This window comes from Thalia democratica, chromosome 3, assembly GCF_965202585.1.
Source record: "Thalia democratica chromosome 3, ktThaDemo2.hap1.1, whole genome shotgun sequence".
NCBI lineage: Eukaryota > Metazoa > Chordata > Thaliacea > Salpida > Salpidae > Thalia > Thalia democratica.
The window spans coordinates 58,720,822-58,740,317 of NC_139167.1; the positions used below are offsets into that span (position 1 = coordinate 58,720,822).

Consider the following 19,496-nt stretch of genomic DNA (forward strand, 5'->3'; position numbering starts at 1 on the left):
ATATTAAAGCCATTTTAGCCTTTTAGAAAGCCAAAAAATTCTAAAAAGAAATTGGAAAAAAATGTTTTGGATTTTTTGCTTAAGTACTTATAAATGGTAAATTTGAAGTTTTAGTAAATTGCTTATTAGTTCAATTCTTTCAATGAATAAGTTACAGATATTTTGTATTATTTGTCATTTCCCTTATTTCCCTTATTTTGCTTTTTATGGTTTAGGACCTAAACTTTAGGTGTAAAGTATTTAAATGTTTTAATTTTTAAATTTACTTTTAGTTTAATAAGAAACAAACTATATTGATTTCTAATTTTAATAAAATTGAGCAAATTATTTTCAAACTTTATTAATTTTTATTAGGTCATACAAAATAAATTTATTTTTTAGTAAGGTTTATTATATTTACACAAGTAAAGATACTTCTTATATTCTTTATCTACTTTCTTAAATGTTCATCCTATTGTATTATTCATGCTGACATTTTATTTATAAACAACAATTTTTTTTTTTATCTATAAAAATTTTAATTAGATTTAGTGCTTTATTGAATTTATTTATTTTAACTTATATAATTTTGTGAGCCGAGTTATACTTTTATAAAATAGTTTAAAGCTTTTCTTGTGATTTTTTTACCCCTTTTTTGACTTTGAAATAAAATTGTAAAAGTTAGGTTTGAAATTAAAGCAACAGTTATCTGAATGTTTTTGAATAGCTGAACTTTTGAACTATACATTCATTGTGATGTCATAAAATGTCAGAGTATACTCATATAAGTTATTTAAAAAACAAATCAATTGTAGACACCATGTTATTAAAATTTAGTTTCATAAGTTAATTTGAAAAAACATTCATATGAAGCAAACTTTTTTCTATTTTAAAATAATTGCTTTTAAAAGTCAGGGTAGATTAAATCAGTTTCTCGTACAACTTTGGCATGATATTTTAATTTTGACAGTTATTATTTTTTGTTTTTCCAAAGCTTGATAGTTTTTACCGAGATAATTTAACTACTCGACTTGGATGATAATCAAACAAATTTTGCTTTATTTACAGAAAAACTTTCTGTATTTTTTTTTAACAATAAAAGAAATTAAGAGTTTTTTTTTCTATAGTGATGTTGAAAGTTTATATATGCATGAAAACCATAGTTTAGTTATGTTTACATTATTACTAACAAAATAATACTTATTTTTTTTTATAAAAGGTTTTATAAAAGTATATGTACTTGTTAAAATAGCAATTAAAAGTTATCCTACCCCACTTAAAACATATATTTGCACAAGTTTTAAGAAGGTATAACTAAAATTTTCTAAAAAATATTTTTTCATTACAAGCTCAAAAATAAAAGATAGATAGCTTGATATTTTTAAATATGTTAAACCTTTGATAAGTCTCCTTCTTATAAATAGTACAGTTAGTTATTTTTAATACGTGTTTAAGATTATTTTGAACAACAATTTTTTCTGTTTAAAACTTTTAGAATGTTTAAAGATTTACTTTTATTTTACTGTTTTTAAACGTACATACTATATGTGAATTTTGTATTTTATTTGATTTAAGATTAAAGGAACGTGAAATAATTTTCATTCTAAAATGTAGTATTGCATGCTAAATTTCGAAAATTTTCTTAACTTTATAATCTTCATATAATGAATAATCTTAACAACAAATCAAAAAAAAAAGTTTTTAATCAGCAAGTACTTTGACAAGTAGTTTAAAAAGTTACAACAAAGCGTAAATGTCAAATTGATCTAATTGCAGTTTTATGAGTTATTCTTAGTAAAAATAAAGTTTTGGCATAGATCATTTTATTTTATTATAATTTTTTTTAAGTTATTTTTTACTGTTAAATATTATTATTCTTTTAATTTGTTTCATTATTGCACGATTTTTTTAGTACACTTATAAATAAATATTTTTTGTTACTAACCTTGTTATTTATAATTTGTTTTTCTTTAAAAATGTTTAAGCAAATTTATATTTAGACGATGTTCCTTTTTATAACATTCAAAAAAGTAACACATTAGTCTAAGTTTTGTCACAGAACAAAATACTTAACTCAGCAACAAAACTGTTTTAAAAATAATAATCAAAGTTTGAAACTTTATATAGGGTAAGTTAATTTATTTTACAAAAATTACCACAAAATAGTTAATAAACATGGCTTACAACGCTTTAAAATTTAAACTTTTACTGATCGGAGACTCATATGTTGGAAAGACTTGTATGATGTGCAGATTTGCTAATGGTACTTTTAACACGTCTCAAAAACCTACAATAGGTAAGGATAGTTTAGTTATTAGATTTTTTTTTATAATATACTGCTTAAGTTTTATTAACAGCTATTTCAATTATTGAAACATTAGTATGTTTCCACTAAATATAAATTATAAAACATAATGTTTTTTAATAAAGCTGAAAACAATAGTTTGCAAATATTTAAAAAAGGAATTTTAGTGTATAACGACATTTTTTAAAGTATAACAAATTTTAATTAATGTTTCAATAACTTTTTCTACCTTTAAAAATCTTACAAAAATACTTAATAATTGTTCTACAAATAATGTTTTTAAGGTTTGTGTGTAACTTTATGTTCAAATTAAAACAAAAAAACAGTAAAGATAAAACATTAATAAAAAATAGAAGTATAATGTTTTAACTACAGTTGTTTATTTTTTAAATTTATTTATTGTGTTAGTAAAAATAATTTAGTGAATTTTAATAACGTTATTAAAACTATTTTCTAGAGTATACCTAATATTTTATATAACAATCTTAATATGTACAAATTATTTATTAAACTCTCTGAAACTATTTTCCGTAAAAAACAAAAAATCTCAGTAAAAGCTCTTTAAACTTTATAGTTTAGCCAATTATAATTTCATTTGTTAATTTAACTAAATTTTTTTAGGTATCGACTACAGATTAACCAACATAGAGTTAAATAAAACGAGCGTAACCCTTCAAATTTGGTAAGTTTTTTGTAAATTTTAAGTAAAACTTGTAATAAAAACTTTAAGTGAAATATTTTATTATTTTATTAAAGTAATAAAAAATGCGTATTAGTAAAATTATTTTGTGCCAAATTTAATGAAGAAAAAGTTCTGTTTCGTAGCAGAATTGCCAGAACACTTATATTGCTATACAAACTGAACATTTAATACTCAATAAACTTTTGTTACTTTTCTATTAAAATGACACATTCGAGTATACTTTTAAATAATAAAAACAGCAAGCCTGGTGCGGAGATCAAAACAAGAAAAAATGTTACTTAAAGATTTTTCACAGGGATACTGCGGGTCAAGAGCGATTTAACACGATTTCAACTTCTTACTACAGAGGAGCTGATGGTGTAATAATTGTGTATGACGTAACTAAGAAAAAAAGCTTTGATAATATATCAAGATGGCTGGATAAAATCAAATGGGTAAGTATATAAAAAAACTGAATTAATAATAAGGTCACTTACTGTCTGTGAAACATTTTAACTTTAAAATTTAAAGGTGCTTTTTATCTCAGTTGTATATAAATGCTTATTATTGATACTTATAAACTTTAATTTATTTCTATTTTTTTAAAGACAGTTTTCTTAAGTATTGCCATATATATACAATATACTTTATAAGTACGTTGAAGCATAAAACATAGAAAACAATTAATAACATTTTATCATTATCAGCATTCTGGAGAAAATGTGGAAAAAATACTGATCGGTAACAAATGTGACTTGTATGATGAGAGAGTCATTTCTAAACAAAAAGGACAATCTGTTAGTTGTTATTTTTACTAAATGTTTATAAATAAGTTGTTTAAAATTAAGAATAAGTAAAAACAACTAACCATACACATAAAAAATTTGGTGATATATAGTTTATTAACCACATTACTAAACAGTTATAAAGGTATTATTTTATTGACAGACTGCTAAAAAACACGGAATGAAGTTTTTAGAAACCTCAGCCAAGTGTGACATCAATATAGAAGAAGCTTTTCAAGCTCTTGCTACTGATATTTTGAACAAGGTAGTTTATAATTCTGTTGAACTGTAATTTTTAATCAAGAATTCTGAAGTTTATACATACATCCGTTTTAACTGTAGTGAACTATTAGTCTGTTTTATAACTATTATAGTAAGAATTTTCAACTTTAAGTTATTGTTTATAAAACTTTACAGAAACCATCAAAAAATTCCGGTACAAAAAAAGGTATTAGAATTACTTCCAGTAGAAGAAACTATAGTAATGGCTGCTGTTAGCAATCTAACTTTAATTAAAAGGGGAAATAAAAGTGTTCAATACTCAAATTTTTTTTTAAATACTTTATTAGATTTAAGTTGTAGAAAAAAAAAGTTAGTTGCAGCTACTTTTGTTTTTTTCTTTATCTGTTCTAAAGTTCTTATTAAAAAACGGTACACAAAAAAAAATTGTTATGTTAAAGTGTAAAATTGACAAAATTAAATAAAATGTGTTGTAGTTAGAAACTTTGATACTTATATTTTTCATTTTAATTGCTTGACTTTATACTAAACTGTTAGTGATGGATTATATTTTTAGTAAAAAACACTTTATATATGGTTACTTTCCTAAGTTTAATACATGTTTTCTTTTCAACCTTAATATAATAACCATAAATAAATGTTGTCGCAATTGTTTTTTACTATTTCTAAAACAACAAAACAAATATCTTAATTACTGACGAAATATGATTGAGTATGTTATGTATTCATACTGCAACTGTTTTAAAAATAAGTTCGTTGCTGATAAATATAGTAGCAAATGTTTAATCAAGCGAAACACATACGATTTGACTAGCCAATCTTTAAAGCCTTTAATTGAAAACTTTTTAAACAAGCCTAAATTTAAAAGTTCTAGTATTTTTATTCTTAACCACCATTTTTTAGTCGTAAAGATATGTACTTCAGTTGAAACTAAGAAAATTAAGTACGTTTAGTTTTTTACTGCAAGCTATCTTTATTTAAAGCTTAAAACGTATATAATGTACCATAATTTACATATATTTAGAAATAAGCAAAAAGATTAGTAACAGTTTTATGTTTAATGTGTAAAGGTCATAATGAAAACATCTTTCAATAACAAAAATAGTTACTTAAAAGAATCTTAAGTTTATAAAACTTAAGTGTTTTTGTAGCACTTTTCACATAAAAATATGCATTATGACAATAATATATCTTATACTACGTTGAAACAGCATTAAAAGAAGTTCAATGACTTTAGATTTGTGTATATTAAATAGACATTTGTTTATAAACTTGTAGAAAATAAACTTTTGAATCTTTGCAGAAAATTCAAAAAATTTAGTAACAATAATAATTTTAAAAGTGGTTGTAGTGAAAATATCAAACTCAAAGTTAAATGTAATATCTTTACTAGTTAAAATTTAATGCGATGTTTTTGATATTATTTAAAACATTTAATGAAGATTTTTTGTAGTGTATCATTTACTTGTTTAATTAAAATTAAAATATTAAAACTAAAATTAGTTATATATTTAGAAGCACTTTTTATAAGTTTACAGTACATATATCTACGAACACAAATGTATAAATATGTATTTTCATTTACACCTTTAACAAACAAACAAAAGTTTTAAAAGCTTTAAACACTTTTTTTATAACCAAACTAAAGATTTTATTCAAGTACAATACACGTCGATTAACTTTTTGAATTTTAACAAGTAAGAAAATCAAATCTCATTGTTGAATAATTATGCCAAGTGATTGGATAAATTCTGAATATCTGTCCTGTGATTGGCTGGTCGAACTTATTCATATTCGGTGTTGAAGAGTCGATATTACCTTGGAATGTCTAAAATATTTTTGATAACCTAATACTTTTTAGTTTAGTTAATATTTAATACTCTAGTTAAACTAATTTTTTGCAAAGTTAGTAAATGATATTCTAGGTTTAAATTATATATAGTTTCATATTTAACATTCATGTACGTATCTTTAGTGTAACGTTCTGTGATGTCACAAACTAAACTAAGATAAAAGAAAATAAAAAGCTTAAAGGTAAGCATCTTTCTTTGATAAAATACAAAAAAATCTGAATATTATTCATCTTAATGCTAGTAAAAAATGTGTAAAAGTTTTGAAATTATCTTTTGGTTAATTAGTTAAGGTTATTGCAATCAAAATATAAAAATAAAGTTAAAACTTTATTTAAACTACAGTTTAACTGTTAATTAAAACTCTTATTTTTCGTCTTTACTAATAAAAGTTTATAACAGTATAATTTTTTTTTTGCGAAAATACTTTTAAGTAACAAATGACATGGTAAATCATAGTTTTTAACACTTGATAATTTAGTCACCAAGTCAAACAACATACTTACTTTAGGATTAAGTCCTGTGCTGTCCATCACAGCAGTAAAATTTTCTTCACTTTCGTTCGCGTACATTACCCGGTATGACGTCATCCATTCTTTAACGTTTGCTGAACTTCCCTGCGTCGCAACTCCGTGCAGCGTCATCAGTTTCTTATAATCTACTTGGATCCATACATTGCTGTACAATTGACCTTTATAATATGTTATTTACACATTTATTATACTTTTTTTTCAACAATACTGAGCATAAGTTTTAAAACTATTATCAAAAACCCCTAAGACCTTTTTTTGCTCTTCATCATCATTTTAAGAATATGTGGTGTACGTTCTAGTCTTGTAAAGTGGTGTAAGAACAAATTATGCCTTGTGACTCCCCCTTTTACGGCTTGTAGCCTCCTAACTTTCCTAATTGTTTTTCAAAATATCTAGTATAAGCTTCAAAACTACTTGTAAAATCGCCTAGACCATTTTTTTTCGCTTTTTATCATCAACTCTAGAATATCTAGTGTAAGTTTAAAATTATAGCTTCGTGGCTCCCCCTTTGACGGCTTGTGGCCCCCTAAATTTTCTATTTTTTTTAATAATATCTATTACAAGTTTCAAGCTACTCTTTAACACGCCTATGACTCGTTTTTTGCTCCTCATCATCAACTCAAGAATATCTAGTGTAAGTTTTAATTAATGACCCCATAGTTTCCTTAATTTCTTTAACGGCCTCCTGAGGGAGCCACTTGGTCTAGTTTTTGAAACCCTATCTAAATATTATATAAACGTTTGCTTTACCATAAAATGTAATAATAAATTAGTTTTTGAATCTAGCAATTTTTCTTATTACGTCTGATATTTTTTAAATTCAAAATTACTCTCCTTTTTCACTTTTTCGTTTGCTTTTTTTATCAAATCATTAATGTTTTTAACATTAAAACTTGAGTAAAAATTTTGTTTTGTTACATTCTTGTATAAATTAAAATTATAATGAATAATATTAAACATGTGTATTAACACTTACATGTAATTTGATAAATAATTAATTGCTAAAAGCAAGAACTATCTTAACAGATGCGATAGTTAAAAAGTTTGTTTAAATATAAATATTTTAAACATATTTAAGATCAAAATAATTAATAAACTTATAAGTTCTAAAAAAGATTGAAAATAAACTATATATCCAATGATTGTTCATGGTTCGATGATTAAAGGTTTATAAAAAGCTTTATTTCAAATAAAATTAATAAACTAACAATTTATACTTAAACAGGGTAGCTGTCAAATTTGCACGAGCGTACAAAATTGAACGAGGGCACAAAATTGCGCGAAGATACTTTTGCACGAAAACACTTTTGCAAGAGGTGATAAAACTGCACGTAGATAAAATTGCACAAAGAGTCACTTTTGCACGAGCAGACAATTTTTCACGGAGACATTTTTGCACAAAATTGATTTTTTTTTTAACTATCATTGTTACCCCTAACCCTTACCCTCGGTCGGTCGGTAGCTTTTTTGTTTTAATTATTTTCTTTTTATTTGATCATTCTTTTTTTTATAATTTTCATTTGTATTTATTTTTACTGTCACTGTTAACCTTACCCCTCACCCTCGGTCAGTAACTTTGTTTTATCTTTTTTATTTATTAACTTTTTTTTTAGTTTTTTTTCTGATTTTTTTTACAGTTTTGTTTTTACTCTCGTGCAAAAATTACCCACCGTGAAAAAATTATAACTCGTGCAAAATTGACCCTTGGTGCAGAATTGTCTTCGTGCATTTTTGTCTCCTCGTGAAAATTTGTCTTTTTTCAAAATTATCTTTGTGCAATTTCGACCTGTTCCCACTTTAACTTTTTTTTTCTAGCTGTTTAAGCATCAAGAAATCTTTAAAACGTGGTTTTTAAAAGTATACAGATGTTAGTATTAGTATTTTGATATATCAACGTTAATTTTAAAAACTCACCTGGATCTCTTGTACCATATGGGCACCAGCCAGGGTTTGAAGTATCAAGCAGTCTTGCATTTTTAGGAAGAAAAATTTCATTGTTACTCCAATACGAAGGAGAGCTTAACTGATCGTCGCTGACAACGCTTCTGTCTTGAATACCAGACCCACAAACTGCAACTATAAGTAAAAACAATCTAAAGCATGCAATAAAATTTATATATAATAGGTATCCAACTATTTTGATTTAATCATATTTTTATTTAAATTAAACAACGCTGTTATAATTTAGTTGTTGCTTCTAGCGTCTAGTTGTTGGCCAGATATTATTGAATATATGTATTCTGGTATATTCGGGATTTTAACTGTCTAAAAAGCTATAATTATTGTATTAAATTCAGTGTCATATTTTGTTGGTTAAAGTTTGTTTTTACCTAATAGTAGTAAACAAGTATATTTTTTATTTTAAAACTATAAGATTTTAAAATAGAAAATAAAATACTTGGAAAAAAATTATATACATAAGTAACTCTCAAAATGAAATTTATATTTAATAAATAATTATAACTCTAAGTAGTAAGGGTACAATTAATAATGAAACATTTTTATCTCTAACTTTTATATTTCATTGGTAAATTTGTTACAATATTTTCCAGTTTGACTACTCTTTCCTCAATATTTTTCATAAACTCTATGTTGCTAGGTGACGTTGTTCCTTGGGGCCCATCTCGCCCTCTTTCACCTTTTTCACCTTTTTAACCCTTCTTACCGTGTGGGTAGTGATTTGGGTGTCTTATTAGGGGATTTTCGTCACAAACAACCCTGCACGAGTCAGCACAGTTTTGGCTTTTCGCGAAAGTGGCAACAAAACTCAGCAAAATGAAAACTGATCCGATCATTTTTGAATAACTTTTTATACAACTGTAGAAAAAGTTACGTTAATAAATTTATAAACTAAAGTCTCATTACAGTTTTAACTTCTTTAAACTTAAATAATATTTCCTAAAAATCTGAAATTTTAATATATTTATATTGTTTATTAAAAGAAAAAATAAAAGTGTTAGAAAACTTAAGTCTAACTACATGGTGAACGAGAAAACACATTAATAACTAAATATTTTATTTCTAGTGTACTTGAAAATTTTCTTAAACAATACTCTTCAACCTTTTTAATACTTTGCACAGTTAATTACTGAAAAAATATTCTGCAACTTAGATTTTAGAATTAGACAACATTATCAAAAAAAACTCAGTATTTATATTTAGATTGTCTTCTTAATATAAAGGTAAGGTATTAGATATAATTTCACAATAATTTGTTGTAGTTAGCTCATTCTTATTGGAAAAATAAAACTAATTTCATTTAAAAGATGGTTATCACCTTACAAAATTTTCTGTATAAGGTAAACTAGTTTCTTTTTTAAATATTTTCACCTTACCAAATTATCTGCGGAATGTAAAGTACTTTGTATGTACATTAATGTAAACCGGTAAGATGTAATGAAGACAACCTAGGTCACCAAATGGTCAAAAGTATATTTTTTAAGACACTTAACAACATGTATACAAGCTTTTTATTTGTCCATAAAGCCTTACAAATATTTATACTCTATTTACGGAACATAAACACTACATACACATATAATAACTTTAAATTGCAACATAAAACAGTAAACATTAACACTGTTAATGAAAAAAAAGTTTTCTTACTAATACTTTAAAAATAATATTTACCCATTTGTTGAGTTATAAGTATAAAAATTTTGAAGGTTGTTTGCAAAAATTTAGTTCTTATAAAGTAATTGTTTTCGATTTTTTTTTACTTAATGTGTTATTTTTTTACTAAAAGAAGACTGTACTACATAAGTTAATTCTCTGTATATTTTTTAATCACTAATGTATTAAAAACGAATGTTGATCTAACTGCTTGTAGAACACTATTGAGTAGTTTTACAAAATTTTCTAGATACATATATCAACTAAAACAATGTAAATAACGCTTGCTAACCGTTTATATACTTCAATTTTGATACGTGAAACTTTTAAAATGGTACTTGTTGAAGTAAATTAAAACTGCGCCTTTTTTAATATTTTTTAATATAAATTTCAAAAATGAATATTTTAAAACAGCTCTTATAAATGAAAACACTTATTGACAATTGTTATTAAACAACTTCAGGAAATTTTAAGCTTTGTTAAAAATGGCCTTTCTATTTTTAATAGTAGTTGTTGAACAAAAATTATTTTATTGTATTTTTAACATTTAAAAAAAAAGAGCTACCAATCCAAGCCTTGAGGTTTTTATTAAAAAATTATGAGTGTTTGTTTAATAACAGCTAAGTGTAGTAAAAAAATGTTTAATAATAAATATTCTGCAAATATATATTGAAAAATAACCTTATTAGTTTGACTTATACTTGGTATAGTTTTAATTATGTTTTGTTTATAACTTGCAATTTTTCTTAGCTATTTGGATTTAATAATTAAACTTCAGTTTACTTTTTATTTGGTCGTAAATTATAATAATTTAACGCATATGCTTTTTTTAAGTTTCCAACAGTAAATAAATTACTTTTTAGGTAAATTTTTAACTTAAGTAACTATACATTTTTAAATTCGTTGTTAATACTATTTTTTTTTTAAGTATAGGTAAACATGTTTGTTTTCTAAATAGATAAACTAAATGTTTATCCTTTAATTGATTAAAATTTGGTTTAAGATTAAATGTTTATTTGTTTTTTATTTATTCTTAAAACAATGTTAAATATAAAGTTATGTATATTTTATCTCATTTATCAACTAAATTAGTTTTAGGATTATGTAAAATATGTAAAAACTATTTTGCAACTAGTAAATCACTATAAATTAAGTTAAGTACACTTGTATGATAGTATTTCTTTTTTTTTGCACTTCGTTAAAAAACTTTACTTATGTTTACAGTGGATACGTTTTTGAAAAATAATTTTCTAAAAAAATTATTTAATTAAAATAAACATATATGTTTATTATGTTCAAAAAATCTAAGTACTAAAACTGTTAAACCGTATACTTGTTGTGCACAATGTTTTTCAAACAAAACTAAAAAAATTATAACAAAAACTTCAAAAATATATTAAAGAACAATATCAAAATAATATAATTAAGTTTTGAATATTTTTAGTAAAATAAAAACATTAATTGTTAGAAAAAGTTTACTCAAAATCAAGTTGCTATAGTGTAGAATCTAACATGACGAACTTTAAATAAGCAAATAAAGTAAAGTAAAAAGAAGATTTAAAGTAAATTTAAAATATATTTTAGGAAAGTTAAAAAATTGTAAGAATTTTAAGTTACTTATTTGCCTTTTATTATTAAAACATACTATTGCAGTGGTCGGCAAATTGTATCCGTTAATTTGTAAATATGAAAAAAGTTTTATTCAAAATGGTTGTTGTCGATAAGTTATGTAGTTTTATTAATTTATGTTTAAGTTAAAATACTAATTGAATAACAGTTTAAAAATTTTAGAAAAAAAAGTCACTGCTTGGACTGAAAATTTGGAAATTTGGATAGTTTTCTTAAAAAACTTATTTTAAATTAACAGGTTTTCACTTAATGATAATTTTTCTTTGTAAAGTAAAATGATTTTCATTCTTACTACTGTACTGTACGCTTTTTTTGTAAAACACTAACTTATTGTATAATAATCTTCAATTCTTAAACTAATTAAGTATTTTATGTTGCTAGTTAAACTGGTTAACCCTTATCGCAAACAAATAAGTAAATGTAATTAATATTTTCACAATACTTCATATAATATTTTACTTAACATTTTCGTACATACACAAATGTGAAACTGCGCTTCTAGAAAACTTCTTAGAAAAGTATTTTATAAAATAGTAAAGCATTGTTTACCTTAAAAACCATCTAACAATTTTTAAGTTACAAGTATAAATAAGTTTAAGTCAGTTTACTGATTAGAACTAAAATAGTTTTATAATATTTTAGATTTTTGTGTAATACATTTAACAGGTTTAATTTCAAGTATGAAAACTAATACAATAATTTAGTAAGAAAAGCTATTTGTATCAAAAAATAGTATAAAGCTGTTCTATAACCTATTTTAAGCTTGTTTTTTGCAAAGCAATGGTAATTTTAAAAACTAAAATTATTAGTGTGTCTAATAAAATTATTTGTAGCTAGTGATAAAAAGTTTATTAGTCATAAGTATACAAGCAAGTATTACTTTTTTAACAAAAAACACGAAATAACTTTTAAATATATCATCAAACTAAAACTGCAACAGACTAAAATTATAAGTGTGACTAAAATGTTTCAACATTAACGTTCTAAAATTTTGCCACTCGTTCTAAATTTCTGTATACCGCTTTTACGTTGTGGTAAAACAAAAATATGTTAGGAATTACATAAAATGTTTTAGTTTGTTTTAATTTACTAGTTTTTTTTACTTTTTTTTTTTTGAATAACTAGTTCACAGTTAATAACAGTTAAATAAATATATTGAAAAATTCTGTAAAACATCAGGATGTCTTAAATTAAATTTAAAACAACAAACTACTTAATTTTATAAAATCATATACTAAGTTTTAACTTAACTTTTTTTTAATACGCTTAACATTGTCAAATTATCATTAACTTTTACATAGGTAAAACAAATATAGAAAATTAGCTATTTAGTCAGTAGTAATTCAAAAAGATGTTAAAGAAAAAAATATAAATACAAGAATTTATTAATTGTATCTTAGGCACAAATATCAAAATAACATAAATTTTACAATTAACTTTAGATTAAAAGTTTTGTTTTTCATTAGGCTTTATTTCCGCCTAACTTTAAGATTTAAACTGTAAAAACAGAGAAATAGATGCAAACTTTTTCAAGTACATTTCTAGTAACAAAAAATGTATTTTTTAAGAAAACAAAAAAATTCCTTGTTTAAACATATTATGTTTTATTTTTCTGCCAAGATGATAATAACTTTTAGCTAGCTTATTTTTAGATTTTTTTTAATAGGTTTAATGCATAAAGCAACTGAATTACCGTTATTTTTTAAAAGAGAATAATTTTAAGTCGTTTTTAAATACACTTCATAGTAAAAAAAAACAATATTTCAACTATGGTTCTGATTATCTTTTCCTTAAAACACTTGTCATACATTTACCTAAAGCGTTTTTAAAATAGTAAAACATAAGTATAAAAGAAACACTTTTGTTTCATCATCAAATTACCTAGCGAAACAAATGAAAACAAATTAGAAAACTTTTAAGTTTAAAAAATATTTTCTAGCATCAAAAGAGCATATCATTAGAAGATCAATATTTAAACAAACATTGATTATTGTTTATCTGTACAACTTAACTCAGTTATAAAAACTATACTTGAGCATAGTATAAAAGACTAGTAGCTTAAACCAAAATTTTGTATAAAACCAGTTTTACAACTTAAAACAGTTTGTATACATATTTTTTTGCTACATAATAAGCAACAGTTTTATAAAGCTGTTTCGTATATGAGACATTTCTATTTTATATAATCATAAGTAAAGCTAGAGTTTATCAAACATGTTTTGAAAAATTAACAATCTTAAAGTTTTTATAAGTATTCTGACGTAGTTATAATGAAGGCTTCTAAGCAGTAAGGTAAATTTGAAAACTACGCTGATCTTAGTTTTGTACTGAATTAAGAGTCAGTGCATTTTGAAAAAGATTTTGTAAAGTATAGAAAGAAAATGTTGCTTATTCGAGGAAAAAGGTTTTTAGTAATGAATGCATATATTTTGTATTTCGCTTTTTTGTAAAGTGTTTGGTCTTGTCTAATTTAAATATTTCGATCATTTCTGAGTTACAAAGTCTGCAGCCGAGTTTAGTAATAAACTGTTTTGTATTTCCCATTTAATTCTATAATCTGTGTTGTTATCTTTTAAATTCCGATTATAGTTTGCCAGTTCTGTTGTAAGTCTTTTGTTAGTTTTGTTGAATGAAGATTTGTAATTTCCTCGTTTAAAACTATTTCCTGTATATCAAATGTACTGTTTGGTTGCTTTATTAGAAACGTTTGCTTTATTGCAGGATTTCCCAAAGTGGGCCATGACAGATACTCAGGGGATTATAGGGCAATAGGTATAGGATTAAAGGGCCAAAGGTGTCATTTGGTCATAATTTGAAACTTACGTTAGATATTCTGGAGTTGCAAATGGTTATAATTTAAATAGTAACATATTTTTTTAAATTCTTTTAAAGGGGTCTTTTAAAGTAAAGCTTGAGAACATTGCTTGTTAGACTATGTTAGAAACTAGACATTGGTTGTTAAAAGAGCAGTTAAATAGTTAGTTAAATAATTTAGCTTGGCTTAGTTAAATAATCATTTAGCCTCAACTTAATTTGTCAAGTATAATTTACAAAAACGTAAAAAAAAAACTATTAATATATTTACACATATAAGAATATCAAGCTGTTGTTTGTGTTTTTGTGAATGATAACACTAGTTGATAGTAATTTTGCAATTTATTACTTTACTTTTATGTTATCTCAGTTGTTGAACGTAGCCAGGACTCAAGTAAAGGACTTTAAAAGTATTAGCATTAGACTATTACTACGTGAAAGAAAGAATTATGTAAAAAGACCAACAAAGAAAGTTCTGTAAACCGCAATAAATTTTTTTTTGTTAGTTTCTATTCAACTTTATTTTTTGCTGCCTTTTTTGTTCAATTTAATATTCACCTGGACAAGATGTTAAAAGGTAACCGTTGTGTAGGACGCAAAACTAACAACAAACAATATTGCAAACAACAAAGTACGGTTACTAATTATCTACTATAGAGACCTTTTTTCATTTACTACACCAACAACATAAAAGTAATCAACGTAATGTTTTTAAAAACTAATTTTTTTAACATGTTTTTAAATCTGTAACAAGACTAACTAAAAAAACATTTAATGTTGTCAAGTCCTAGACCCTTTATTGCATTTCCAGGTGACTATACTGGTTTGTCTTTTTAATCTCAACAAAATAAGTACATATTTACTAATAACTTAAATTAGTATTAACACCTTGTTCATTTAGTTAGCACCTAACTTAAAGTTATTCTAACAGATTAACTTGTTATAAATCAAATTAATCATTTAGTAGACTATAAAACATCATTTTAGTACACATTTAATAATTAGTTATTTATCACAACAAAGTTTTAGTACTTAAAATAGTTTATGTTGATGAAATTTTAATCTATTGAACCGTAAAAAAAAAATATTTCTAAGTATAACAAATTGGTTTGACAAAAGCTTTTGATTGTTAAAAAAATATTAAAACAACTTATTTTTCAAAGCTAGTTAGTTAAATAAAATTTAAACTGCTAGGTCGTTAAAACAAAGTTTATTTAAAAGTGTTAAGGAGTTAATTAGGGAATAAGAATACTATCAAAATGGTAAAATGTTTACAAAAAATCGGAGTATACCTTTAAATACATTACTGTGTGAAAAAAAAACTCAAAATGATTGAAAATAAAACAAATATTTTGACTAAAAATAAAACTATTTCTAGTGTAATTTAGTTTTTAAAGCTTGCCGGTAGCTGTTTTAGATAGCAAAAAAAACTTACGACCACTATTAAATATTCAAAAGTAAACTAGGAAGTACACAAATCATTTGTTTCTTTTATAGTTGTTACAAATAGTTCACTTTTACTATGAGTTAAAAGAACATTGCCTTAAAATTTACATTTTTCATTAAATATATTTAATTTAAACTTTTCTATTTGTCTAATGTTATAATTTACACAAAAACACCTGCAACTTGTGATTAAAAATTCTTAAGATTCTTTCAGTAAACTTTAAAATCAAAGAACCCACTAAAATTTATAAGTCACTTTTTTTAACTTATTAAGTTTCTCCATTTTTATAAGTATTAGTTTTTTTTTTTCTAAACTGACATTTAACTTGTGTATAACAAGAATTTCTAAATAATTTATTATTTTGTGAGTTTTAAGTAAAAAACACTCAAAATCATAAACCTTGTCGAATACTAAGTAAATTGTAACATTTAGAGACAACTGTTAAATTAAAAAAAATTAATTAAAAAAATATAAAAAAATATATATATTTATATCATCATTGCTGCTTAATTTAAATAATTTAGCTGTAAAAGCAAAAAAAAGAAGTGTTAAAGTTATTAAAGTTTATTTCTTATATAACAGTTAAAAATGTTTAGAAATCAGTAAACTTTTCTTCAAAAATAAAGAATATTGCTCCTTTTGCAAAATAGCAATAACATTTAGCCAATTTAGTTTTCAAAATAATAAGCTAAATGATTGGACCTAAAATTAAATGTGTCTTAACAAAGGTAAAAGATAAAAAATGACGACACCCAAAATAAATAAGGTTAATGGAAATAATGTTGCTGTAGGGAAAGGACATTGTAGTTCGCTTTAAACTGACAGCCCGATGCCCATTAAGCAGAAGCTACCGGCCTGTGAATAGTTTTATTAGGTAAAACAACTTGTGTAAAGCTACCAGAATAAAAAAAAATTCGAATAATTATAACTTTACCAACAACGTTTTTAAGCAATGCCGTAAACGAAGTTTTTATTTGTCCATAGTCTATTTCTGTAACGTTTTTATATTTCTATGGTCTATAAATTGTACTACTGACCAGAAAAAAGATAACCTCTTAAATATAGGTTCAAAAGATTGCTAGTGCCTACATAAGAGATTGTTATAATCACTTTTACATTCATTGTTTTAATTACAACTTGATAATGCTTAATATTACGTATTATTAGCAAATTATAAATTATTAAATAATCAAATTGTACGTGCTCTATAATGTAGATTAAACAGTTTGCTAGATTCATTCTATTTGTTGTTTCATCTGATTCTAAGTCTAAAATAACTAAAGTAAATTATTTTATTCAGCAGGTAAATTTATTTATTAAATATACTAAGTTAAGATAGTGAAAAAAGTAACTTTTGTTTTACAAATTTTGAAAAAGAACACAAACAAAACTTTAGATTTTCTTAACTTCACATTAATTATATTTAAAATGCATACAAATCTTAACTATTAAGATTTGGTAAACATTAAGACGATAAATAGTTTTCTGTAGTAATTACCAACCAATTATTTTCTTTAATCTTTAATTGGAAAAAAAAACACTAGTTCTTTAGTTAAAAACTTTATGTACATATTTTTTTCACAATAAACCTAAAGATATGTTACTAAAATATTATCCGTTTGATTTTTTTCTACTACTCAAATTTACTATAAAAATACCGTTATACTTTTATTACTGTTTACTTTCTTTAAAACTCATTTTATAAGATTTATATTTTGTTTGAAAGTTTTAAAAAAATAAACATTGTGAGCGTTTCAAGTGTTCTTTGTGTTAAATTCTCTAACGGTGAATATTTTTGTTATTATACATTTTTTTGAAGTCAAAATACAAACAAACATAAAACCTACTATAAATATAAAAAAATACGCGGTAAGTTTTTTTTTCAAGTCAAAATATAAACAAACATAAAATATATTGTAAATACGTAAGAAACTTACACTAAAATGTAATAACGTATAAGCCAATTATTTACAATAGCTAGTTAATGTTTAAGTTATTTAAAAAATATCATAATTAAAGTAAAGTCACTATTATTATTATTTGTAAATTTTTTCTCAAAAAAAAAAAGAAAAATTGTTAGGTATTGCAGAAATGTATTTGTTTAGTTGCGTATTCAAAATACTTAATAATATAAGGTTTTTATTGTGAAAAAAAATACTGTTTTATTTTTAAATACGTTTAGTTTTAATTTAAATATATATGCAAAAGTTTATTGGGAAACAAACTTTTTACGACTACTGTTTTTCTAAATAAGCATTTTTAATTACAACAATTATGTGTTAAATATGCAAGTTTAAAAAATTTAATAAAAAATATAAGGTTGTAACTTTAATTTTGGTAATTAATAGTATTTATTAAGTATATATAAAAGCTTCTAGAAACCATGCATAATTAATTTTAAAATTATTTATGATTTAGTTTAAAACTAAATCAAAATTTGAAATGTTTTTAAAAATACAAAAGGTGTTTATTTTAACCTACATAATTTTCGTTGTTTACATCAAATGTTGTTTATCACTTTTATATTCATACACTTTCCCGAAAATTTTTGAGGATGTATTCGAAATATTTACGAAACTATTTCTTTTGTCACCCATTTGCTCAAGTAGTTGAAATGTTCTTTTCAAGAGAAGTCGGCCAGAAAAAGCAGAAAAATTTAAACGTTTTGCAGCTGTTTTGAGAAAAAAAGAAAAAAATGTTCGCAGTAAAAATTGATTTTGGCTCATAATGCACAAATCTTAACCTACATGTTTGTTGTTTTTGTTTAACGTTTTCATTGTTTAAATCTATTTTGTTTACCGAAATAAAGTCAGTGCAAGCTTTAAAAACTGTAGGGAATTGTTTATTTGTTTTTAGATTTTATTTGAATGTTTGTTTTTTATACTAAATTATAATAATAGTACAGTAGGTAACAATCTAATGCTTACTTATTATCGTTTTTATTATTAATTTTAAGTACTTAAAGTATTACAGACATAAGTTTTGTAGGATTTAAAATGGTAACTAATTACAAATTAACAGTAAGGTTAGATATTATAAAAAGCTAAAGAGCATTAGTTTAAACATTTTACTTAAACTTTCTTAGTTGTAACATAATCACATTTATGATTACCCTTATCTTCAAAAATTACACAGCTATTTTTATCAATAGTTAAGTTATACATTTATTATACTATTATTAAGATTTATTTTTACCTTAATCGTAAGCTTTAATTTTTATTTAAAAATAATTTTTGCACAATTTTTTACTCAAACGATAGATATAAAAACTATTTTACCTGCAAGTTTCTGTTGCAACTCAAAAGTAGTCAAGTTTTAAAACAACAGCACAAAAGCGTAAAGAATAATTTATGTGTAGTAAGTCAAACGCGTTTCTCCATACAAAAACTCCACAAGCTACTTCTAGTTAGCAATTGTTAAAAGTGCTTTTGGCAAAAAGTTTCGTGATAAAGAAGTAGAATAGTAGACGGATTTTAAAGATTTGCAGATAAGATTAACTTGCTGGTTTTGTAGAAGTTTATGTTCAGCTTTAGAGTTTTACTTTAGACTGATTTAAACAACTTAAATATTACATTTATAAACTTATTTAAAAACGACTTGTAAAATTAATTTCTAACACA

General features: G+C 23.8%; 2 protein-coding genes across 2 annotated transcripts; one reads left to right on the forward strand and one right to left on the reverse strand.

The window, feature by feature from the left end:
* Positions 1-2,154: 2,154 nt before the first annotated feature.
* Positions 2,155-4,043, forward strand: LOC145832455 (ras-related protein Rab-10-like). The gene is made up of 5 exons (XM_082939770.1): positions 2,155-2,275; positions 2,906-2,966; positions 3,283-3,421; positions 3,674-3,763; positions 3,915-4,043. Exons 1-5 carry the CDS (start codon positions 2,155-2,157, stop codon positions 4,041-4,043), a joined length of 540 nt encoding a protein of 179 aa, XP_082795896.1.
* A 1,638-nt stretch (positions 4,044-5,681) lies between these two features.
* Positions 5,682-9,169, reverse strand: LOC145832456 (lactadherin-like). The gene is made up of 4 exons (XM_082939771.1): positions 9,040-9,169; positions 8,289-8,450; positions 6,348-6,532; positions 5,682-5,819 (listed from the first exon to the last, which is right to left on the reverse strand). The coding sequence occupies exons 1-4, from the start codon at positions 9,167-9,169 to the stop codon at positions 5,682-5,684; spliced, it is 615 nt and encodes a 204-aa protein (XP_082795897.1).
* Between the last annotated feature and the right edge of the window lie 10,327 nt (positions 9,170-19,496).